Here is a 26,873-nt window from a genome sequence, read left to right on the forward strand (position 1 = left end):
TTATTTGAAGCTACCATATTATATCTTCACTTAGTTGTAAAATGCAGACATCTTTACTGGTTCTAAGGATCTTAATGTTAACTGTACATTCCATGCAATTTAAAATCCTGTTGCAGCTAGTTTGTTGTCATATGTCTATGTGACATACAGAAATACAGATTAATTTTGCTTATACCCAAAGCTAACCAAAAGCTGCATGACTATGTTAACATGCCCTGAGCTTGTATCAAGAAGACCAAGGACTCAAGTACAAAGCATATGAGGACCTAAGTACTTTTGCATCAGAACTGTCTCATGTCCTAATAGCATGGAGTACAGGGTGAGTCCTCGTCTGCCCTTAACATAGCTCCGTTCTAGGTCAACCAGATGTAGGCATGCAGCATTTATCATGTTAGGTATGGTTTGTAACACAGAAAACCTTCCTGAATAAAACTTACTGTGCATGGAAGACTGGTCTAAGCCAATGTTAGAGTAGTTAAACTGAGAGATAACATTGCTACTGTGCTACTGACACAGTTATCTTCATTGTATTAACATTTTTATTTCTGTTAACTGTGTTTCTTGATATACAGTCAAATAGTAATAAAAACTTCTGCTAGGCACATTGAAGAGACTTGTGTATGGATGGCATTTGTGTTAAGGGGATGAGTCAAGGTAACTCTAGTGAAGAGACAGTCAAGGTGAAGTAAAGCACAAGGTTGAGGCAACAGAAGGGAACCCATTTGCTCCGTCACTGTCAATACTATATCCACTATTTGAATAATGGAGCAGAGTAGTTTCCATAGTTGGTGTTAATTTGGCATGTTCACTTGGCTGACTGCTTTTTGAGTTAGATATTGTGCAGGGTTGTACTTACCTGATCCCTGTATGTTTCATATCAGTTTTAATTTTTTTAATTCAAACTTTTCAAGTTCTCAGATGCAACCATGTAATTTTAGGGAGGAATAGAATGGTAATTTGAGTCTATCTATGCCTGGTAGTAGCCCTGTTATCAGTTTTGTGGTAGGTCCCTATATGGACTCTTATTTGACATTAAGGCTTGCTTTTGCTGTTTGACCTGATTTTCTTCCAAAGCATGATACAACCTTTGCATTTAATATTATGGTTTAGCTTTGTCACAAAGCTTCCACATTCATATGTGCCTGTGGTATCAGTATGGAAGGGGGAGTGCTGGTCTTTCTATTGCTGTAAACAATTTTGGTCTCTGTTCTTTTCTAATTCAACAGAATTTAGCTTCTTGGAATCCTTCAAACCCTGAATGCCTCCTGCTTGTTGTGAAAGAGCTTGTGCAGCAGTATCACCAATTTCAGTGCAGCCGATTACGTGAGAGCTCTCGTCTCATGTTTGAATATCAGACTTTACTTGAGGAGCCCCAGTATGGAGAAAACATGGAAATCTATGCTGGCAAAAAAAACAACTGGGTAAGCTATTAAGAATATTTCTGCTAAAATGCTTTTAGTGATCCTTTCATTTTAATAAATACAGCTCTTGCCTTGGAAAACTTGAGTTGTTTCTGTGGATCTCCATGCTGTATGTTTCCAATGGAGAAAACTTCTATTTGACTCCAGCTCACTTTCTGTACTCCCTATTTTGTACATCGCTGTCATTCCACTACCTCAATTGAACCAGATTTCCAGGTGAGTTAACTTTTTCAGCCTGATGTTAGTTCATGTGATTTATAGATTAAAACTTTGAAAACTGATGGAAAGCCTTTGCAGTATTTACAGGGCACAGTATAATGTTATGTGGAAGTTTGAGTTAGCTCTGAAGGTTTAAGAGGCAGAATAACAGTGATGGTATGACGCCCTGCCCAGGCAAATCAGGCTGCTTAGGGGTAGGATGTATTAGGGTGTGGTTCCACAGTATGATTGAGTTGATTTAATTGGTAGCTGCAGCTGCCTGTATCTCTCTGGCACTTGTCTAAGCTGAGAGGAGTTGTTTCAGGAACCTAAACTGGAGAGGAAAAAAAACCCCAACTAATTTTCTGCAGAAGGACAGGAGGAGGTGAGATGGGCTAGAGTGCGGTGACTTTGCAGGGCCATGTCTTCATATGACAATTAGACATTAAACTGGCTTATCTGTTTCCTGAGGTTGTATCCTTTGCCTGGGAAATGCGCCATGCTCTGTAGAAACACTCTGTGTATACCATCTCAGCCTTCTAAAATGAGGCTATTGGCAATGTAGACATTTTGGTTAGTGTGTGATTTGATTTTTTTTCTTTTTTTAACTGATCTTTGCCACAGAGTAAGCTTTGCAAAAATCAGGTTTTTTCCGCTGGTAATATATTTGTCATGGGAAGTTTGGAGTAAGATATATCAGGAAATACCTAATTGTGTTTATGCTGAACGTGTCCCCCTCTTACTTTCAGCAATAGCATACTCTTAAGATATACTGGCCTTCAGAAGCAGTATCTTCTGAAATAGATGCAGTCTGAAAATTGATGAAAATTCAGCATTTCTGTTATCAGAGCCTAGAATTCAGCTTTATGTCACTTTAATCATCCTTAAGTTACAGGTGACGCAAGGTTGTTTACTTTTCAACTCACAGTACTTATATTTATCTGTTTTTCTTTTCTTAGACAAGCCATCTAGACTTTTTTATTTCAAGCCAAGTAAAATTTTCTTTATCAGAGAATTTCAGATCTCTTTATAGATCAGAATATTTCATTGAAATTAATTTGTTCTTAAATGTTATTCTGTATAGCTCACATCACAAACAACTCGCCACATCTGTAAATATCATCAGATTGGTTTATTGAAATGCAGAAGGCTTTCTGAACTGTACTGAGATTTTATCATCATTTTTGGCAGCTGCCAGAATTCTACTCAAGATTGTAGAAAACTAGGGGTTTTTTTCCTTTTTTTTTTTTAATAGGAAAGCCATGTCTACTCAAGCCTTTTGAATCTTTCCTCGATCTTTGGTGACTGAATAAAGATTTTTTTTGCATTTGAAATGCTGTCTTAGTTAAAAATATTCCAATAAAATAAATCTTAAATACATTTTGAGGCAAATAATTTTAATTGTTGCACAGCTATTTGAGGTTTCTGTAGCCTGTGCTTTGTTTTCAAAGTTTACATTCTCTATCAAGAAGACTCCTAGAGTCTTGTTTGGAGCTTGTATGAACCTGGTATCTACGTGACAGAGGCTTATTTGAGTGTCCTAAAACTCAAAACTATGAAACTAACTTGTGTAGTTCTCCTTCCTGTCCTTTACAACTGTCTTGTTAGTCTTGATGATCAGCACAATAGGAGCGCTTATCTGAAACGCAAGAGGTAAACTGCACGTTATCTCCTCTGCCTAGAAGTCATTGAAATTCATGTTGTTGCCATCTCTCAGGAATCGATAGTAGCTCAGCAGACTTCTGAAATAATTATCTATGAATGAACCTTGCACAGTGTTATGAAAGCAATCATCTAAGTGCATGAGTTAAAAAAGTTTGAAGAGGAGGCCTGAATTCAGTGCTGGATCCCAAAACGGAACAGAAATTTGCTTTTATACCTTTGTTCCGGTATCTCCAATTTCCTAAGTGATCTCCAAGATCTATGACAAATAGACAAACTGTTATCTAGCTTAGTAGCTTCATGTCGGCAGTATACCAGCTGATACAGATGTCCATTAACTATCTAATCTGTCAGTGCTGTGGCCAGAAATTCATCTGACTCAACCTGATGCCAGTGACCCGCTGGTTGGAGTTGAGTAGGTGAGCACCATGGACAGGGACTGCTCCCTGCCTGTCCAGGACACTTTTGGAAGTAATACATTGCAAAATAATCTCGATTGAATGACATAAAAGATCTAGACTGCAAGTCCTTATTTACTTCCACATCTTGGAGCAGCTCATGTTTTGATCAGAGACCATTCGTCTGTTCAGTGGCCATCCCAGTTCATCTGACTTGGTATTTTACCAGAAATAATTTTCTGGATTTTATGGCAAATGTTGTATGGCATCTTTTTGGAAGTTAAGTCTAGACAAGAAGCACTGTCTATAATATCCATTTCACTCTGAATAAAAAGTAAGTGCCCTGACTGTCATCAAAGTAGTCTTCATATTATACATGCACAAGAAGTCAGTGATTTTTCTGCGTACATAAGTAATACAGCATCAGAAAGTTGGCATCTATCCTCATGAGTAGTGTCATCAGGAAAGATTTCAGAGCCTGGCTTTAATGTAATATATGCTCACTTCTTGTTGCATACTGCTTCTCTGTGCAATTGCTTTGCCTTTGTTGTGTGACCACCAGGGACAAATTTTAAGGGCAATTCTGAGCTAGCTGGCAACAGGGTGGACTACAACCTAACATCACACAAACCCTTTTGGCAAATGATGTAACTGGCAGGGTACCATGGAAAGATTTTGGTTGCATTCAAGATCTTGTTTTTTCTTGTTTAGTGACTGGAAGGTAGAATGAGTTATCTGTAGTTCATGGCCGATACATAGACCAAGAAACAAATTGGCACTGATATTAGCATTGCTTATTGTACATCTGCCTAATACAGCATCTTTGTCTGTATATGCTTAGTTGCTTGGGATTAAATCTTTGCTTACTTTAGGCATAAAACGAATTGAAGGAATCCACTTCTGTAGAATTTTTTTCCTCCTCAATTTTATTTCATGTCAGTCCCACAGAAAAGTGTGCTTAGCAAAGTCATTTATATTCCTCAGCTACCCTGCTTAGCAGCTTACCATTCATTTTGGAAAACCAGTTCCCATTGACTTTGACCTCCAGTACGTTCTCAGAGAGGCTTGTGCATCTGCAAGCTCGTTTCCATCAGTGTTTTTTTCAGCTAGTTCCTTTCTGAATCAATATGCATAGCAATCGGTGTGGTCCATCACTATGGAGGCTTGTGGTCTTGTGGTACGTGGCCAGTGACAACCTTAATGTTTTCTGTTATGCTGAGCTCAAAGCAATTTATGGATTAGCACGGCTAATTGAGAGGGGAGGCAAACGTACTGAGTATTTTGCAAAGGCATATGGCAAATTTTCAGTATTAGTACCAGTGTTAAAAGACTGTGAATGCATTCCTCTTGAAGAGTTGTCATAGCCTTAGACAAGCTGTCCCCATAGCTATGTGGAGTTCTTGTGATAACATCTACCAAAAATAGTAGTAAAGCAGTGGCCCAAAAGGCATCCCACTGATATCTGTGTGGGTTATAAGCCCTTGAGTATTGAGGGTGACTGAGCACTGACACAGGTTGCCTGGCGAGACTGTGGGATCTCTATCCTTAGAGATATTCAGAAGCCATCTGGACATGGTCCCAGGCAACCTGTTTGCTGTCAAGATCCTCTGCGTCTCTTCCATGGGTAACTTCTGCATTTTACAGAAAGGATGCTTCCATTATTTCAGATGTATTATAGGCTTTTGCTTACCACAAGGTATAGCTGTATACACAATGAAGGTGATTCTGTTTAAATCTAATGTAGTATTTACATTCACCCTTTTAATGAGAATTGCAATATACACATTCACCATAGATGGATGTGCACTTTGTTAAAATTTGTATGTTGTACATTTCTTGTTTAAAAGTATTTTTCTTCTTGCTTTGACTGTGCAAAACATTTAAAGTAGTAAAATGAAAATAAGGAACAGATAACTATGTTCAGGGAATAGTGAAGTAGTACATACGTGTTACTGTGGGAGAACGAATGCTGCATATTCACACAGCTTTGATTTGTCCCCTTGCCTGTTAAAATGAAGTACTGTTTTTTAAAAATTGTGTAATCACATAATTAAGTAGCATATTTATGCAAAGATAGGGCAGTGTTAAAACTGAAAGAAGTTTTGCTGCCTTGTCTCAAGATGTCCTGACTTTTTGTACTTAACTGATAAAGTTGATGTTTTATGCTTTTTGTTCTGCTAATTCAACATTACAAATATACCTGCTGTATGGTACGTTATTGAATTAAAAAATAGGGATGACAAAAAATTAATATGGAGGAAATCAGGCAAGCATTTGTTTTTCAAAAAGAGCCAATTTCATTGCTTCATAACCAGGTGGACAAAGTCTGGTTTTGAGGAAGTGTATGAAACAGAAAGGAAATCCTTTCCATTTCCTTTGCATACACTTCATGCATAAAAAAGAGCAATGTGTAGGGGACACTTGGCAAATTTTCAGTAAACGGTTGTCTAGGTGTTAAGAGTCACATAATTCTGAAAACAAATTATATAAAACCTTCTACTTCAGTTCTTTCCTCTGTTTATTCAGAGGTCACTTTTGATACGTTATCACGTCACTCAGCACAAATTCTCTTATGTATACCTACAATGTTTGTGAAGATGCCTCTATTTTACCTATACGCTCTGATAAATTTGTCAGGTTTTGCAGACCATTTGCAGGTCTTGCCTGTCCTTTGTCCGGAAATGAGTACAGCCAAGATACATCTATATTTAGGGCCTAACAAAGTATAGTCTGATTTTTGTCGTGCACATTGTTGTATTCTGACTACTTTTTGCTGTTGACTTACTGGCAATGATGTTTTATGGTTTTTAACTTGTTTTCTCATATAACATCTGTGAAATCCGTAAATTATTTTTTTCCTCTTCAGTAATTCCATTGAGAAATGTTGTTTTAAATCTCAACCCTTCTGTTTGGTATGAGCTCTTACACATTTTTCTGGTTAATATTTCATCCTCAGATTGTTCAATTTGTGGTTCTGTTTTAGATGTCAGGTCTCATTAGTGTTACCTTTTTTCCACAGACTGGAGAATTCTCAGCTCGCTTCCTCCTGAAGTTGCCTGTAGATTTCAGCAATATTCCTACATACCTTCTCAAGGTAAAATGAATGTCTAAGTGACGGTATTTGTGAGAGAGTGTGAATTACTGAAATGTTCTTAGTAACTATTTTGACTTTCCTGCCCTCCTCCTCTCCAAGAGTTTGAAAGTCCACCATTTCTAAACCTGATTGGATTATGTTTTGGAAAGGTGATGTTAGAGATACTATTGGTTTGTGTGCCATTTTACCAGGTAGTAGATATACACCTGTCACTCTAAACGACCTTGCAGGATTTGGGTCGTTGTAGAAGATGGCATGCAATGCAGTTCTGGGTTTTTAGCAATATGAGAAGTAGCAAACTCTTGACCATATCCAAGGTATTATCTTGGGGAATAAATTTAAATATTTCCAGATAAACGCTTTTATATGAGTCTATAGAATTTCATGCTATATAAGTGTTGGGTTTTTTAATGAACAGTCCAATCGTGTCAGTAGTCTTGATAGTAGAAGCAGAGAAGCAAACTAAATATACCATTTCTTAACAGGGAGTGAAAGCAAATACTGATGACATGAATTTAAGTTTTCAATGATTACTTTGCTTCATTGTTTACAGTGAACACTAATTTGACCAGATGCTTTAGAAAGTAGGCCTATAGAGTATTGATGTGAGTTGGAAAAAAAGTATTTCTTTCTTTGCTAAGAGAAAACAACACAAAACGAAAAAAACTTGTGACAAACTACTAACATGGAATAATTTGAAATGAGTGGTTTTCACAGCAGGAGGACAGTCACTCTTTCAAGCAGTTACTGTGGAAGCCCATCATAAGGTCAATGTTACTATACTCAGAGAGCACAGTGAGAGATCTGGGTTCTCTCTGTCTGTCATTACTGAATGAAGTGCCAGAACTTCTACTGCAGACAAGGTTTGAGTCAGCTGATGTTACGAACACCTATCTCTTCTTTAAACTGCATGTCTGCCTCCTTACTCAGCTTTTTACTTTTAAATATTTGGAAAGAAGAACAGCTACTTAATGTTTAGCAACTAATGTGTTGAGATGAAAATGTCGGTGTAGATCCCATTACCTCCTCTTCCTCTTATTGTTAGAACTGTCTTCAGCTATTGCTAGATCACAATTGCAAGTGTGAATCTTCAGTTTTTCTCCAAGTAAGATGTCTCGAGCTAAGAACCATGAAAATAAAAGCAGGCACAACTATAATCTGACTGAAACTTTTGGTTGTAGTCTGAGATCAGTATCCTATGATCTCTTTACCTTCTGTAGGCTGTTTGCTGTTTGAGTAATGAGCCACTCCTAACTTTCTCAAAAGCATCCAGATATTTTCAGTTTGTTCCTGTGTTTATGGTAGCAGACCTTCTCCCAGCTGCTGTCTTTCATCAGGGCCTTCTCTTCTCACTTGATGGGAACATTTCTAGTCAGATGTAAGAGGGTTGCCCAAGGCCTTTCAGGAAGGATGGTGTTGAGAAGCAGGATACAGCAACAGTTCACCTGGACTGCAGGACAGCTGTGATTTGCTTCTGAAAGACTCTGTAGAAAAAGAGACTAAGAACATCTAACATGAACTATGCTGTCTGCTCCTGCCAGAATTCCAGATGCCATATTTTCCAGGAACAATTTTAAATTGGTCAAGAATTTCAGGACAAGTGCATACCCAGTATGTTCAATAGATTCAGTCACAGGGCTGTCTTGTACCTCTGTTCAGCCTCTGGGGAAACTGCAGGACTTGGAGGTTGGAAGGTGGTGTATGACTTATGTAGGTAACTGTCATCATTTAGGAACCCTATGATAGAAACAGATTCTACTTTTGTTTCTAAAGAGTAACATTTTAATGCATGACAGCATACTCCTCCTTACTGTCATGTTCACTAAACATCTTCCACCTTCTCTAAATGAGGTTGGTATACTGTGGATAAATCATCAGTGCTCCACAACTGCTTCCTGGAGCGTTGTTCACCCTGAGTACTGAATGATTCATTAGTCTGAAGGAAAATGTGTATTTATTTTGCATGCCTGTATAGATTGTGTGTTGTGAAGAGGGACGCACAGAAGGTAGCAGAATCAAAGTTTTCCAGTGTACCTTTATTTTGACATTTCTAATATCTTAATGTCTTAGCTTTGGGGTTTTAAAATTAATGTGGTTTTGTATGTAATAGCCTGGATTTTTACAACAGCAGATCCTTCTTTATGGGCAATCTACTGATGAAATCCTCAGCTTTCTTATGCAGACTTCTACTATGCAAACTGACAGGTTAACTGCCTGTGGTAGGAAGGTGATATGTAGTCTGGATGAGTAGCCACAGGAGAAGAAATACTGTTTTATTCCAGTAGTGTCTGTTGACGGCAGAAGAATGGTTGGACTCAGGCTCCAGGATGGACTATGACAGAGAGTGCTCTGTAGCAGGCATGGACTTTTACCCCTGCTGCCTTTAGCTCCTTGTATTCTGACGTTATCAGCTATATGAATGTCATCTCATATGACAACAATATAAAGGCAGGTAGAATTGGAACTACTGTTGTTGAAATAATTATGCTCTGACTACTCCAAATTCATAAAGCTATTTAAAAAAAAATCAGATTTTTTTTTTAAGCTGTCCATGTCTGTCTTATTTTCTTTTTTTTGGTTGTTTTTGATGAGACTTTCTACATAAATAGATCTTTGATTTGTTGCAATAAAATAGTTTATTTTCCATCGTGTCTGCCAGTTATGTTGGATTCAATGCTACCTGCTGCATTATGGTACATGATAGACCATCTATTGATGCAGTGGAAATAATTTTTAATATATTGCCCTGAAAGGTGGAAGAGCAGTCAGTAGTTGAAGGCTTGTTAGTGTATTAACAGCTTAATGTTTAACTTCAGAATTTAATGTGTTTGAATTATGTTCTAGTCTGTAGTGAGCCTTATAGTCTGCAGTAGCTTCTCTGTAATGATTTGCAAAGTTCAAGCCTGTGTTATACTTTCTCTGCCATCTTCTTTTTTTAATGTTTAATTAATACTACTTGTATTAAAATCTGGTGAAATATTTAAAGACCATTAATTTTGCCTCATCAATCACTCCTAGTACCCAGGTGATTTGTAACGCTCTTCTGAAATTTTTATTAATGTCAGTAGGTAATCACACTGCAAGTGGGACTGTAACGCTTTGTATAGTAAGCCAGTATTCAGGTTTGAGGATGTAAGCTGTGAGAACAGTCTGTAGTGATGCAAAATCTTTGGAGTTGTTGAGAATACACTCCGGAATCATAAGATCTTACTCTGTCAACTTTGTACTGATGGTGGCGAGAGTATTATCCTTTCCCTATAAAAAAAAAATTTGAAGGCATAGCATGAGTTGGGTTGTTACGCACCAGAGAGGTGGATTTACCAGGTTATTTTAAAGGTATTTGCTGCCCTAAACTTAAACTGCAGTTCACGTGTGTGTGGGTTTTAAGGAAAATAGCTGAGTATATGAAGAAAAGCGAGAATGATTAAAAAAGCAATCATAGTAAACTGTCTCTTCCTTTGAATTCTGAAATTCTAGTAAAAGTTCTTCAGTTATTATTTATTTGGAAAATAACACCCCTCGTAATGGCTGCAGCAGATAAATCCTTTTTCGTAAGTTTTCTTGGCATATTCCCTCATTTGAAAGAAAAGGTATCATTCTTTATTTTCCAAGCTAAAGAACTGTTCAAAAAGAAATGTTGGTTTACACTGAAAAAGCACATTTAGGAAAAGACACCCTTTCATTATTTTTTCCTTTACAAAGTTATACTTTAATACAAAGGTTTTGAATTGAATGTGGACCTTCATGTCCACTTTTACATTGTTTTCTTATGCAAATCCATTTGACATAAATTAAAATTCTAAGTGTTGAAACAACTGCAGAATCAAGCTGGTGGCTCAAACTACTGCAAGGTTCATTACAGATAAGTCTTTCATTAAGGTTCTCTTATTTGACAAGAACATGGCTTTGGCTCAGGAAAATCCTTACATCTGTATCTGCTTACTATTATACTTTCCCTTTCCCTTTTTTGCAGTTGAATTTTTAATCGGCACATTCATTTTGGCTTAAATTCTTTTCTGTTGGTTGCAACATTTTGCCTTTTTACACATACCAGGTATGCCACAGTAATAATGAAGTTAATAGACTTAGCATCTAAGATACCTCATGCAAATTTTGTTTCATTCTTTGTAGTTTTGGTCAGCTATGGAGACGTATTATCATAAAGATAATTCATTAAATATCTCCAGCTCAGTTATTTACAAATTGTACTGGATTATGTGACGGTAGTATGATTGCACAGTATGAGTGAACTTTAGAGTATGTTGCCAGTGATGCTGTTGAAACAAGACATTTAGGTATTTTTGGTTTATTTCCACATTTTTTGAGGTTTTGGCTAAGTAAGATGTGCCCTGATTACCCCCACCTTCTTGTATGTAATTTTTAAAGTATTCATTTCCTATTCTTATGTAGCTGCTTGCTGTGCCCTGGTGAATAGCTAATATCTGGACCAATTTAGCTATGATGCTGTGACCAGCAGCCTTCCAATAATTTCTTCCTATGCAAGTGTAAAGGAAATATGCGAAGCAGACCTAATTTCTTTTTGTAGAAGATGTTTAAAAATCTTTAAACCTGTTTTTTCTGAAGAGCTTTTTTGTGATGACCATTATATTTAGTGCATATCTTTCAGAACTGAAACAAATAACAGACATTGTCTAGACACATTGCCAGGGGCCAAACAGTTGTGTGTAAGACTGTCAATGGAAAAGGTTTATCCTCAAGTTCAAATTGAAAGATAAGAACATATTTGTGTTTTTCCTTACTGTGATTTCATCATTTGGAAGTCTGTTAAAAGACTTCAGTGCAACTTTTGTTTACGACGTAGACCAAATTCCAAGTACTGTGAAAAGACTGCAATACTCGTGTACATTTAAGTAATCAACTATAGTAGAGAACAGACGAAAGTTAAGTATAATATGCAGGGTCGAATGAGATTGTTTCCAGGCTGGTTTCTTTACTATTGTGATTTAGCAGTTTGATTTATTTGATAGTATTTAAGGTTTGTGTTAAATTGCTGCAAATACCAAAATACAAATGTGCTTGTACAAAAAGTAGTACTTCTGCTGTTTAACTCAAAAATTTGAGCTAAATATTCTGAAAAAGGATAATATTTTCTTTGCTTTTACACTTCATTTGATTTTGTTGGTAGCTGGCTAACTAAAACCCGATCTGTAGTGTCTTAAGGTCACAAAGTCAATGGCAAGAAGGAATTAGAGTCCAGATCTGACTTGATCTTTTTACACTAGACTGTTTTACACTGTGCTGGGCAGCTACGTCTCAAAAGAGCACAGAGCATTATGCAGTATATACTATTTGACTATCTTCCCATAATGTGTATATGTCTTCTATATTGAGTAGAATGATGGACCTGTACATCCTATGAAGCGTGTCATGTCTATGGTGCCAGCTGTCATTTTACCTCTTTACAAATAGCAATACTGGCAGTTTATAAGACTTGTAGGTAATCCTGAAATAAGAAGTAGTTCTCATAATCCACAATACTTTGACCATGCTTTCCGTAGAGATCTTTTCAGCTAATACATAGATTGCTATTAATCTTACACTGTTTAAGACTTTGTGACAGAGGCATAAGGTTAACTTCCTGAATTGTTTTCCATAATGTATTCCTTATCTTGAGATGTATGTAAGCATTTGGAGCAAATAGTTCAAATTTTAAAAGTAGATGTGAGTATGATATTCACTAGATTGCTTATTGTACCAGCATTAAATTACTTAAACAGAATATCGAATCATCAAAGATTGTCTAGGTTTCTTCTGTTAATAGTTTAAAGGCAAACTTTATAACATGCAATTATAATGAGCCATTGAGATTTTAGATTAGAAGTGGGTCTGTGCAAGTTAGTACTGGCAGCATTCGAAACAGAATAGTTTGTAGTAGCTGAAGCCAGTAAACTGTATGATCTAGAGGCCGTGAAATAAATGTAACCTGTGTGTGCAGAAGACATTTATCAAGAAGAGATGTCATTGATACTTGTCTCTAAGAATCTTTCCTTTTAGCCTGTGCCCAGAAATCTGCAGTTTACTTTTGCTGTCGACTTTTTTTATCAAAAATTACTAAATGAAGTACCATCAAGGAAGTGTTCCTTTTCCTCAGTATGCTGGCCAGTGTCAGAGTAGCAGCCTGTTGCCAGAAGCATGGAAACTCCAAGCAGGGGAGCTTGCATAATGAGTGAGGCCAAAATTAAAATAAAAAGGTGTTCATGTCATGAAATGTTTCTGGCAGTTTAGGAAGTTGTAGAGTCAGAAAAATAGTGACTTTTTTGGTGATAAAATATTTTTAAGTGTCTAGTTTTTCATAATAGCTTAAAAAACATAAGATCTGTCAGCTGTAAAGGTTTGGGGGTTTTGTTTTGGCTTTTTGTTTATTTAGCAGGATGTTTCAGTTGTCACTGTAGGCAAAAGTTTAAGTTCTTACTTATTCCACTGTATAGAAGCATTGTGCTTCTTAGCTAGTCTTACTGCTTCAGTCCAATTATTAACCTTACAGAGTTTTGCGGAATAGGTCAACCCTCTTGTTTTGCCACAGAATCTACTGGTTCTGGCATTGGAGAGTTAATAGTAAAGTGTTACTGCTATAATTCAGTGAAGCTTCCAGAAATACTTACAGAAACTATGATTTAATTAGTCATCTTTTCATGATTTTATTCTAATATCTTCTGCTGACAAACCAAGGGAAGCAAAGCCCTATAAAAGTATACTTTATAATCAGAACATGTTATATTTGAATTTTGTAAACTGATCAGTTCCCTTCATTCTCGCTAAATTTTATTAGTACAACTTTTCCACAACAACATGATTTGTTTGTAGTAACTAGTCACTAAAACCACATAAAACATGTTAGTGTCAGGAGCACCTTAAGCTCCATATGCTGAAAGCCAAAAGCAATTTTTAAAATCAGCTTTTTCTGTAATTTATTGGAAGATTTTGTTAATAAGATCTGTCAACTGGAACAGCTCATTCTGCACAGCTGATGATTTTTATAGGTTATGATCTTAATATGAATCATAATCTCCAATCAACTGTATTTCTGATGACAGGTACCTTATATTTAAACATTTTATTTTTATAATGCAATAGTAAAGGAAAGGACCACCACATCTACTGATAAATTAAATCTTATGATATTAATCTCAATTTCTGTGAATTTTTCTCTAATTTAATAGAACTACTAATTTGCTATTCTGAGATGAGTAGGAATAGGGTTTTTTCATTAATTTTCTAAAAAAAATTGAAGAAAAACAAGTTAAAAAGAACAGCTTCTGAAATTTAAAAGCCTTTTTTGCATCTGGTGGGAAAGTTTATAGACACGTTATGTTGCGTGACTTGGTTCAGATTTACTGCCTTGTTAGGGCTTGTAATTTCTGCTATTGCTTTACATTTGCATTCTATGTATTGCATAGGAAGAATGGAATTCAATAGCCATAAAAATAATTGCAGGTTATTACATAATGATGGTGCTTGTTTTATCTGTCATGGTCCACCCATAGTATGTAGAACACGCAATGTACAGTGGTCTTAAACTGGGAAGAGGATCTTGGATATATTTTTTTTAAAAAAACTTTTTCTTTAGTTCCCCATTGCCGTTTCTTCTTGAAAGGAAAAATATTTGAGAAGTTGTTGAGCATAGAATATGAGGATAGCAATAATCTGTAGAATTCATTAACCAGCAAATCTGCATTTGCAAATATAGAAGTACATAAAGCATGATGGTAGCATATTAAGAAGGATATTTCAGTGCTGAGCCCACAGCCTCTTTCTACTGTTAGGTTTCTTCCTTAGGCTTCAGATCAGGGCTTAAGTCCTACAGCAGCTCATACTTCGAGGTTTTAAAGTCAATTTTGTATACAAAAGTGCCAGTTATTTACTGTTACAGTGATTGGGTTGGTTTAGTGATTTGGGGTTTTTTTGTTCTGGCTTTCAGGGTACTAGATTAGGACTGTTCTTTCTTAAGGAGACAGACATAACACAAATGTACGTCTGTATGATGATTTCATATGACTCTTAGTCATTCTTATTTTGGATTTTATGATTTGCACTGGTAACTTTTTTCTGTTAAATACACAAAATCCTTTGATGCCTGTCAGTTTAAAAAGGGGTGGGTTTGGTTTTTTTTTAATATGTATCTGAAAAATAACTGTGTAGCAGAGTGTATTACACTGCTCACTTTTATTTGGTTTCACAGGTTTAAAGGTTTGAGCCAAAAATATAAAAAAATTTAAAAAAATTAAAGCTTTACTGTTGAATCAGTTACTCTCAGCAGTAAACATTCTGAGGGTGGATGATCCATCACATTTATTTTTGTCTAATTGATACTGACAATGTCATTGATCATAATATCATGAAACATTAAAAAAAAAAAAATCTAGGATGTTCTGCTGTTTTGCTTCCATGTTACCAAAAGAATGCACAGCATTTTCTCCACTAATTGCTAATGAATAATGTGCCATGTTTCTATCAAGCTTTGCATTTCTATAGTAACTTCTATTTAGGAAAGTAGTTGCTTGTTTACATAAAGTGTATTTTGGTATTTTCTGTTTTAGAAGGAGACTTTAGATGGAAAAAGCTAAAGGAAAGACTGCCTTGTCCAGCAGCATCTCAGTGAGACAGTGAAAGATAAATAAAACTTAGACCTGTTGACTCTCTATTTCTGTTTTAATGATTTAAGTGTTCATGCTAGAACTTGTATGTCTTTTATGTGCTGGAACCTGTAATCATTGCAAACAGCACGTCCATGGGAGAGATGGGGCAGTGGGGAGGAGCATTAATTTGGCTTCATTGGATGCAATTAGGTGCACTCCTTAGGTCTTAACAGGTTACTAGTACATCGAAATTTGAGCAAAAAGATGTCCATGAATTAAATGTTGGTTTTCAATTACATAATGAACTGTCTGGAGTACACATACAATATTTAAGTATACCCACATAATATGGATAGGAAGTACTTCTGCTGAAGGAAAATAGTGAAATAGAGTTAAACTAATAATGCTGCTCCAACTCTTGCTATTCTTTGTCATTTTAAGGATTTGCTTATTGGAGTTAGCTTTAGTAATAAACTGCTGAAATATGTACCTTTTTAAATATATTTAAACATGTTTCTATATTTGGAGATATCAGATATTCTGTGTTTTACTGTAACATCTTTTCTGGTCTAGAAAAATGTTAGACAAATGTGACTGATGTCTTGACTAAAACTGATGACTGACTGATGGTATGTAAATAATCAGCTACTCATTTGCAAGAACCCTGAGGACAATGTGTTGGTTAGCAAAGAATAAACACACTCATTCCAAATTATTATTTTCATTGTTTAGCATTTATAGTGTGTGTCCTAGATAAAATCATTAATTCTATCTCATTTCACCTAGACTCATGACTTTTTGTAAGTAATAAATCTTATTTAATTTTCATCTTACTATTGTTAAGTGATTAGATTAGCTCTTGAAATGTAGGTCAAATTATACACAGGTTACCATTTTGACATACGTATAGGTATTGTCTCTTTTTATCTACATAGGCTAGATGAAAATAGTAACTGAGCATCTCACAAGTTCTTATTTAATATATTGTTCACAGTAGTTGTGACGGATGGAAAAACCCCTCTATTTTTTAGACAGGACTTGAAGCATGGAGGAACTAGGCATATACAAATTTACAGTGGAATCCTGAGCTGTGAGTAGAGAGCTTGTTTGAGGCTTTAACCAGAATGGCGTTCTTCCTCGCCCCTCTCTTTCTATAGCCTTCGCAATTCATCACAATTACATTGAGCAGTCATTCAGGTCCAGTGCATTTTGGCACATTTTTCTTGAAGGAAAAACAAGCTACTTCTGTCAGCAGGGAAAATTGTATGACTTCAGAGTTGTTGGAGATTTTTCTCCTAGGCCATTTTTCCACTGAGACAGATTTTTATGTTGTCCCTCCTTAAAATTCTTTACTGTTCTTGAGTGTCTTAAGTACCTGTTGATTTTAGTTATCATGGACACCTCTTAACGTTTGGACAATAACTTATAAGATGTTATATTGACTCATATAAGTCACCTTTTCCATTGGAAAATTGTATGCTGCTTTTTTTTCCCCCTACCAAACTATGTAGTTAAACAACAACAACAACAACAAAACTCCCCCTAGCATTAAAAAGCCCAGAGCTCAGAGTTCCAGCTATTGGACCAAGCAATAAAAAACATTTGGTTTCCATTTCTAAAAGGAATGAGATGTGCCCTGCATGCCACTGACTTCAGTGGCAATAAACTCATTACAAGTACATAATATTTCTCAGGATCAGGCTCTTGTTAATATGTTATAGAGCTCGATGAAATGGAGTGTATCTCTGACGGTGCTTAGGACTTCTGTGATACCTTCCTTCCAAAGTTCACAGAGCCTAGCTGTGTTGTGCATGAAAGAAAAGCACTGTAACTGTTTCAATGATTTAAAAAAAAAAAAAATTGAAAAGCAAATAAATGACAGAGCAAGGAGTAGAGTCCATGAAATCTGGCTTGCTGGCTGTCTGATAGTCCTCTCTGGGTGAGAAATACCTAACTAAGATAGAATTTTAATTTTATCTTCTTTACACTGTGTTTCATCTTTGTTTACAGAAGGAACACTTAACTTTCTAGGTAGAATGTAGTTCTTTGTGTATCCATTTTGTTTTATGCATATCGTGTATTTTGACAGTGTATGTAAAATGCTATTAAAATGGCAGTAATTTCTAGGCTTTGTTCTGTGTAATTAACCTTGACTGCACAAGAACTGCTGAACAGAAGAGCTGTTTATCTTGCATTAAATATTAATTTTAACATGGCAACTCAAGCTGCTTTTGCAAGTTGGTTTTTTTTTTTTTAATTTAAAATCAGAAACCATTGTTCAGATTTTATTTCAAGACGTAGAAATTAATAGATGGATACTGGGTAATAAAAAAGACTTCTTTAGAGCAGGCAGTGTGTTTGGAATAAAGACGAGTGACCAGGATTTATGCAACTTGTTTGGTAGAAATAAAGGACTGTGGTGCTAATAATGTGATACTTTAGGACTGCATGCTTTATGAGCTCTCCTAAAACAAAAGAAATGTTGGAATGAAATTACCAGAGGGATTCATCTGGTTGCAATAGCAAATGTTTCATGAGAAGCTGTGCAACTGAATTTGTAATAAACAAGACTGGCATTTTACGATTGTGTTCTTGCAGCATCAGTTTTACTGTATGGCAGCAACTTAATAACTAAAATATTCTCTCTTTTTTTTTTTTTTTTGTTTACCACATGTTGCCAGTTCCTTCTTGAAAAGATGTGTGATCAAACTGCAGCCCAGTTTACAGGCCTTCAGGCAATGATAGTATCAGATTTAGGAGACTATACCTGTTAAAGCAACTTGGAGACATATATTATCTCTCTGACTCATGTGAGGCAGCATTGCAGTACGCAGAATTATTTTTCCTTGGTTTCTTTATGTATAAATTTTGTGAATATAACTAGATAAATTTACCCTTCCTAGAAAACTGGTGTAGAAAGCTTTATGCCGGTGATAGCAAAATGTTATCACTGTTATCAAAAGGTAACTAACTGTGTGTGAATGAACAGTATATTAATATAGTGCTTCAATACTAAATAAAAAAGAAGGAATAGCACTAAAAAGGTAATTTAATAGAAAAGAACTGAGAATCATTGGAAGCCTAGTGAGAAGAGAAGATCCATATAATAGTGAAAAAATTGCAGTCTGTTAGGTTTGGAGGGATGCATTCCCAGGAAACTTGGAAAATTGTAATAGCAATCTATATAAATAGAATGTAAAAAAAAAATAATTTAATTTTGCCATGCAGTTCAGCAAGACAAAAGGTGAGTGTGTGCTTAGTAGGATTACTCTTATGGAGCAGGGTGACGTGTGTAGTTTTCTGGCACACACTGATGTAGGTTTTAAAATTTTAAAGTAAAACAACCACATTCATGAGCAGTAGAAATAGTGAAGCTTCATTTCGTACAGGTTTAATCCCTTGTTTCCTTGAATCTCTATGCTATGCCATTATGGTTCGCCCATGTGTCCCATGTAGCAATTTATCAAGTGAGAAGATGGGAAGTGTTTTCACTGGTTGGCTCCCCAGTTGCTACCATTCATAGCAAGCTGAATTTACCTGTTGCAATATTTGGTGGGGTAATTGGTTGTCTGTCTCCTCTGCCTAACTGCTGATCTTCATATAGTTTCTTTGAACTTAATTATCTTTGAGACTAAAAACAGGTCGGGGAAAGGAGGGAAGAGGGCGGGGAGGCATTTGAAAGTGTGCTCACATATGCACTGAATCAGAAACCAAACTAAAAGGGCGGAAAATCATGACAATGTGTATACATTAGAATGAAAAACTTGCTGACATTGAAAAGTTTTTCCATCATCCAAAAAAGTTTAGAACAATTTTGCTCAAGTGGAGTGAATGCCCGAGTAGAATATTTACACTTGGTTAGCACTGAGACATTTGGTTGAATTTGCTTGTAAACTCCTTCCGGCAACCTAATCCTCTATCAGTGTTGTTTAAATCCATTTGGGAATGCCCATCTAAGGGATTATACAGTTTAAAAATAAATCTTTAGTCAAGTGATCAGTGCAAGAACATTTGTGGTAGGTCAAGGTGCAGTTGGTTTTCTCCTTCCTCCACTGAGTTGTTCATCACTGGTACTGTGAAGAAAGTCTCTCCTTTCACATGAGATAGGAGAACTGGTAGTAAATTTTCAATATTAAGACAGCTTAACAGCTCATTTAATATTCAAAAGCTATTTTGGGGTCAGATAGAAAAAGCAAGAGTCTGAATTTGTAGAGAAAGATGAATAATGTCTGCATTACCATATTAAGGCAATTTTCGAAGGTACTATCAAGATATTTACAGCTATACAAAACACATTAGAGTGTGCTTTTTGAATCGCAGAGAAAGAGTGGAAGCAAGTCTTATCTGTTCATCTTTGTGTTCTAATTTTGGATTCTTTGAAAAGTACAATGAAAAAGATTCTTACTGAGATTAATATCTTAGAAGCTTACATGTAAATTTTTGAAAACACTAGTTTGAAACTTTCACAGTATTGTCTCCAGATATTTACTTGTTTCTCCTGTGCATGAGTGCATTCAGATCCTTGCAAAACTACTACATGGAGAACAAAGTATTTGAAAATGCTCATTTTATTATTTTTAAGGAAATTATTAGTTCGGGACTATTTACTTTTTTTATGCACCATTTAATTGCAAACCAACTTCTAACATGCTGAAAGCTAGACAAATACAAAGCAAAGCATTTATCAACGCTGATTGAGAAAGGAATATTCAAAAATTGACAAAAATACCTTGGCAGTGTCCCGTTAAGTAACCATCTGCAAATATATTAATTCCATTATTTTAATGGACTCCTTTCTTGATTAATCAATGACCTTATTCTCTTAAGCATATCTGTCAGGACATGTGTTCCTAACAAATCTATTCAGCCTGGAGCATGTAAGGCATCATCCTCATCTTCAAACTGTGTTAAGTCAAGAAAATGTTGTGGTAATGTGGGCATCGCTTGTCCAAGAACATTAAGAACCTTGGTCAGGATCTTTTTAACCATAAAAGGATGTGTGTTATGCTTTCTTGTTTGGTATAAGTTGGAATGGAGTGAAAAAAAAAAAACAGAAGGAATTTTTATTACAGAGAAGTATTTCCCTCCAAATAGTACATGAAGGAATACCGTGTCTGAAAAAATATTTTGTTGGCAGGGGAAGAAGTAGTCTGAACTACATATTGTTGCTGATAAATGTTTTAGCTGTAGATGAATAATGTATTTAAAATTCAAATTTGTCTAACAGCAGAAACATAAAAAGTTAATTTTTAGACACCTACTTATTTTTTATCTATTTGTGTGAATCTTGCTCTGGGTACTAGGCCTGATTCCCACCCCACCCACCCCCACCTAGAGACTGTTACCAATTGCAGGTGTTGAGAAGCTTACCTGTAAAATGGAGAAAAAGTAAATGAACTTGGCATTGTGTGTTTCCAGGAATTTGCATATGAAGAGAAGAGTTTTTCAGAGCAGTTCCATCCTGGTGGTGTACAAACAGAATTGTTAGCAAAATGTTTATTTATTGCTCTTCAATATGTTTTGTATTTCTTTTGAGAATGATGAGAAATTCCTGGGCATTGGTATTACTTATGGTGGGGAAAATTATACATTTTATTTTAAGATCGTGAAATCATAAAAAAAGTTCAAAAGTGAATAGCCACTTTTATGCTCTTCAATTTGCATTCCATTTTTAAGAGTATATTTCCTTTTTAAGTTTAGCAGTATTAACAAAATCCTTAATCTCAAGCTCACCTTTAGTGACCAAAACCGTTGAGCATAATAAGAGGAAAGTATGCTCCCTTTTGTTTCCATGGGTGATGCACAGATTGGTCTATTGCGCATAAGTATGCAACACATGTCATTAACTGTAAAGACTTCGAATGTTTCTGAGATTCTGTAAAAAAATCCCAAAGCATACTAATATCTGTAAAGCCTCTGTTACAGAGTGAGCGTCAGTGTCTTCTCTTTCCGTATCTCATGGTGATAAAACTACATCTCAACGTGAAGGACCGAGAAGCACAAATTTTATATTCTGTTTTAATTTCAGCAGAGGTTCTTAAAGGGATTCAATGTGATGCTGAGAGGGCAAGTCACATAATGTCTTGGGTTTTCATACATAAAATGGGAGAAAAAAATTGTAAAAGTTCTTAGTGACGTACAATTTCACGTTGATACAATGTTTTGTTTCTTTATTGCAGTCTTAAATTTCTTTCTATGACAAATTATTGGTTGTACAGCTATTCCAGTGGTTTGGAAGCATTTACATGCTGAAAAGGCAGGTAGGCAACTTTGCATAAGTGTGCATGTGCCTAATATGTGCTCATAATTTCAGAGCAGTAAAAGGATTCCTAAGAGTGCTTGGTTTTGGGTTTTTTGGTGTTTTTTTTTGTCTGTAAAGGACTGGGGGAACAAGAGTAAAGTTTACTTATTTCTGCTGTGTTTTTCCTGCAGTGTGTTTTGTAGAAAGTTAGATGTGTTTCAAATATGAGATTTAAAATGTAGATTTCAATCAATAAAATAACATCTACAAAGCAATATATTTATGGAGAAGTACACAGTATGGAATGTATATTGCCATATAACTTTTTAGAAGGATGATATGGCTTCACTGAGTCTTCCTTCTCAGTTTTTCTCACACAAATACTGAAGATAGTAGTACAGTTAATCAGAGTAACTGATCATTCAGTAATGAGAATCAAGTCACTTGCATTTGGAGACAAGGAATACTTGTGTACAAGTTGATATACTCAACTGTCACAAAAAGTAGTTGATTTCTAGCTTTAAACCGATGTTTTGTCTGGAGTGAAGAGCAAGTGTGTACATCATGCTTGGTGGGTTTCCTTCCCTGTTTTGCAAAGAAATACTCATTACCCTTGATGTTGTGGGAAAGGACTAGCTAGTAGATTCATTTTCTGTGCTTGTGTTAGAAAAAAAAAAGTGGCTTAGGATCCTGGAAAGTGATCAAGGCAAGAAGTATTATGGCTCCTGTTATGAAACCAGTTGCATGCAATTTTTTAAAAACAAATATTTCAGATGCTTTTATAGAGAGGCTGGTCTAATGGCCCAGTTGGTGGAGTTTGGGCCAGTCAAGAGTTGACTGAGTTTTTTATTCCGTGAGGTGTATTCTGCCCTCACTGAAGTCAACAGGAACACGATCAGAGAACTATATTCATAAACATAGATTTTCAAACCATCTGAAATATGGAGGGTAATTATATGGCATTATATATAAAGGCTTCTTTGTGTTATATGCTTGTTCTGTGTTTCAGAGGGATAAATATATACAAAAATTGTGGGTGTGTCAAAGCAGCAAAACTGGTTCAGACAGGTAAAAGCATTTGAAGTGGTGTCTTTTGCACCATTAATAGTTTTGAGTTTGTCTCAATATTTCTGCATCAATATTATGAATCCTGTTTTCAGGGATTTATTACTCCTATAAAAGCATCAGGCTGAAATTTGGCTCATCAGACAAATTACTCTTTCATTCTTTTTCTATTAAAGGGATTTTATGCTGTCAGTGATAGCTGTCTGATACTGGAAATGCTTCTGCAACTTGAAATTTTTTTCTTGTTGTTCATGAAGCAGTTGGTGGTAGTTAAAGGAATTAAGATTAATATGCTTCCTTTCTGCTACACTGATGGAGAACTTTGCAGTCGGGATCTAAAAGTTTAGAAATACTGACTTAAGCCCTGTAACATCACTGATAAGATGTATTAATCTCCACATTTTAAAATTGGGAAACTGGTTTATGAAGTTTTGCTAGAGCCATGTAGTGACAGGACAGAAATAGATTCTGGTAGTTGTGATTTTTAAGCCATGGAGTATCAAATACAGTAATTACTTTATCTGCTAATTTAGTTGTGGCTGTCAACCTAAATTTAGTATGATATTTATTAATAGGTGAATCCAAGCTGCTCTGTGTGCTAATCTTTGTCCATTTGAGTATTTGTTTATCATGGTTGAACTTTACGCAATTTAAGGAGCTGTCATTCAGTAGATGTTTTTAAATCTTCAAGTAATATCCTTTGATATAGCAATGTTGGAGGGAGAGATGAAATGAGCAATTTTATTAATTTCAGCCAAACTGAAAAGGCTTGAAATAATTATTTTAAACATTAAGTTTTGCTTTAGTCATAGGCTATCTTTTAAATACTGTTTTAATCCATTTTAAATATAGTTTGAATTGCTACCAGTAGGTTAAAATGTGTGTATGTATGAATTTAGGATTACAAGTGTTTTGCATAAGTACTTTGCAAATGCTTTTGTGCTGTTTTATTTAAAAAATTTAATGTCAGTTCAACATGTCAAAATGAAGCAGAAGACAGTGGAAATGATATTATCTATCCACGTGAGCAATGACGTGCATCAAATTCACTTAACATTAAAATCAGGTAGACTTTCAGTGGTGACGCTTAAGTGTCATTCTCTTCTTGCCTTCATTGGCAAGTAAGCATTCAGGCCTTTAGATGTAAACAGCAACTCAAGCTGTTGTGGTGTCAGGTTGATCAAACCAAACCTGAATTTAGGAACGGCCTCAGTTCTTTCTGTCTTCCTCTAGCTACCCTACGCATGATCCAGCAGTCTATGAAATAAACTTATTTCTGAAATTTTATTATCCTACCAACTATCCAGTACACAAGCATTGGTATTCCCTGTGCTGAGTTGCCTGTTTAGCAGTGTTTGGATTGATGATAGTTTCAGTATCAGCTCTGGCAAGATTGCAAAACCTGTCATGATTACTTCTGCATTAGCCAAGTTTTCTCAACACAGAGCTCAACCCTTAGCACCAGAGGTCTGATTGAATAGTGCCACAGTATTTCTTGCTCTTCTGAAGACAGTGGCTTTCATCATCTTCCTTACCTGCTCTGAACTGTGCTGGAACCTGCTAAGCCCCCACTACGTCAATGGGAGCAAGACCTTCCTTATATGAAGTTTCTTTACTTAATCTGTTTGAGTGGAAAGCATAATAAATAAGGCATCTTGGCTTTCAGAAGTAGTATTGGAGGGTATCTTGATCTACAATCTGCAGTATTCTTTGGAACGTCCTTGGAATTTCTGTTTGCCTGGAGAAGCTCTGTGTTGTCCAAGACCTGTTTTATCTTCTGATTGTAGGCTCAGAACTAAATGAAGTGCTGTCTTTCAGGCAGAACAACACTGTAGGCCCCAAAGCCGATCAGTCTTACTCATGCCTACCTTATCATTGGTAGTGGTGTCAGAATATTATCTTTCTTGTCGAGTGTTTTTTTTTTCTTAAATAATTAATGAGGGTAACTTAGTTTTCTCAGTATCACAGCCAGGTACCCTCAGACCACATATCATTAGGTTTCCAGGTGCTGAAATATGGAAGATACTTGACAAAATGATACTTAAATATGGAAGATACTTGATAAAATATTATGGCAGACAGAAGATTTTCACCAATTCAAAATATATGAAGTGGCATAATTTATAACATAAGTGAAATTGAAGATCAGTATTTACTTTATTGGCGATATCCACTAACAAGGGATTTTGTCAAAGTTGGCAAATATCTACTAAACTTCTTTGTTGGAATAATATTGCCTCTAAGTTCTGGTGAGGATTGTAACATCCTAAGTTTATTTAATTAAATCCAACTTTGTTAAGTGGGAATTAATGCAAAGATATATATTCACAAACTGCCTAAGGCTCATAAAAAGTTAGGAGTCCAGTCTAGTGAGCAGACACCAGGTAACTACAACATTGCTTACGGGTGCTCTGGTTACTGCAACTAGGTTTGTGCCAGCATCTGTTTAAAGCTCAGGTTTTTGATTCCATTACCTAAGTTCCCTGGAGAATTACAGCCAAGAAAAAGGATCCCTTATTGGACTTTGCAGTAACAATAATTTCACTATGTTAAATTAAAGAACAGTGTTTAGGTCACTGGGAATGTACATGTTCTTCTAAGAATAAACCTTTTTTTAGCTGAAAGAGTTGATCATGAGCATCACAGAATACGTGAAAAATATTTTAACATCCAGTGCATTATGTCATTGTCTACCATGTCACGGCAGTAAGTTGTGGTCCCATTCATTGTCCTGGATAATGCATTTTACCTATAATTTATTTAATGAAAATACAATAGAGCAAGAATTACATCACTTCATATTTCATAGGAAATTAATGGAAAATTCATGGACTATACCTCGAAATGAACTTCTGTAGCATGAAGACTCAACAGAATATTTCCCCTTATTTGCCTATTTCAAAATCCAATCTGATATAGTATCTGTGATCTTCAAAGGAAACACACGTTTCTGTGTTCTTGCCAGTTAGTCCAACAGTGGTTTTTGTATTGTCAAGTTAGCAGGTCACGGAGTATGGGCATTTAGAGAATGGTCTCTTCATGTAAGCATAGTGAAACTGAAGTGTTTCTCAGAATTGAAGAAAGGATTATATTATTTATGTTAACGGGCAGTGCATTGAAATGTGAAGAGACAGTTGTTTATCAAAGATTATTTAAAGTGTAGCACCTTCGCTACACTCTGGTAGTGAATGTTCTAAGTGGGTGGGTGTTCACCAGTATAAGTAGGTATGAAATAAAGTTTTCAATAGCATCATCTTATTTTTCTTCAACAACCTCACCTGCTTTGATCAAGGAGTACATTATAGCCTGACAAAAGTTAGAAATGTCTGTCTGCTCTTTTTCATTTCTCCTTCCCCTAATAGCTGTCCAGTTTTTCTGTTTCCAAAAGTAATTTCAATCAAGGAAGAATAATCTAAATTCTGATCTCCCCCACATAAGGAGTGCAGTTTTTACAGACTTTGAACCTTTACAGTTCAGACTCACCTCCTGTTTTGTTTTAAGCCTTCCTATAAATCAAGGCAACATTTTGTCTTATACTGTTTTCTCAGAAAGTGAATGGATGACTTTTTCTGAGGAGCTATACAAACAACAGTCATTTCACTGTCAGTCTTGAGCCTCCACTTTCTAGGCTTACTGAACCCTAAGTACAGCTTGTCATGGACTTGCTGCAAGTACCCATCATAGTCATCTCTGCCATCTATCTTCCTGCTCAACAACACAGACTTCCATTTTTCCTTCTCAAGAATGGCTTTTCAATTGGAAATAACAGCCTCTAGAAGGAATGGAGTACTGCTGACATCCTCTGAACACATTTCCACGAAGGAATTCTTCATACATTTTTACGTCAAGGGTTTACCTACCATATTTCAGAATTTCAGGTAGACCACATTGTTCATTTAGCTGTAATTTTAGCTTCGTTTCCTAAGGAAACAAGGCATCAGTGATTATATTGTCTGAGTATGTCTGTTCTGTTCTCCCCTCTTCTCAAATAACTGTACCTACATATCCAGTATGTTCCAGAGTGAAACTGGGTATGGCAAAGAATGCCCTTCAGTTAGTTCCTTTTCTTGTTCTAAGATAATTTGTTGTGAGAGCTATAAAAAATGAGTTAATTACAATACAAAGCAAACAAACATTAGGAAAAAAAATTGGATGTTTAGTTTTGTCTCTGGACTTTCCTGGTATCTTTATACATCT

The 26,873-nt window shown here is 35.8% G+C and overlaps 1 protein-coding gene across 2 annotated transcripts in view; it reads left to right on the forward strand.

Annotated features, from left to right (window-relative positions):
* BABAM2 (BRISC and BRCA1 A complex member 2) overlaps positions 1-26,873 on the forward strand; it is a 179,469-nt gene that overhangs the window by 53,084 nt on the left and 99,512 nt on the right. For both annotated transcript variants that reach the window (XM_072856727.1, XM_072856728.1), the window contains 2 exons: positions 1,227-1,421; positions 6,699-6,773. In XM_072856727.1, the coding sequence (XP_072712828.1) occupies positions 1,227-1,421; positions 6,699-6,773 (270 nt within the window). The remainder of the gene's footprint in view (positions 1-1,226; positions 1,422-6,698; positions 6,774-26,873) is intronic.

The sequence above is a fragment of the Ciconia boyciana genome, chromosome 3 (genome assembly GCF_034638445.1).
Source record: "Ciconia boyciana chromosome 3, ASM3463844v1, whole genome shotgun sequence".
Lineage (NCBI taxonomy): Eukaryota > Metazoa > Chordata > Aves > Ciconiiformes > Ciconiidae > Ciconia > Ciconia boyciana.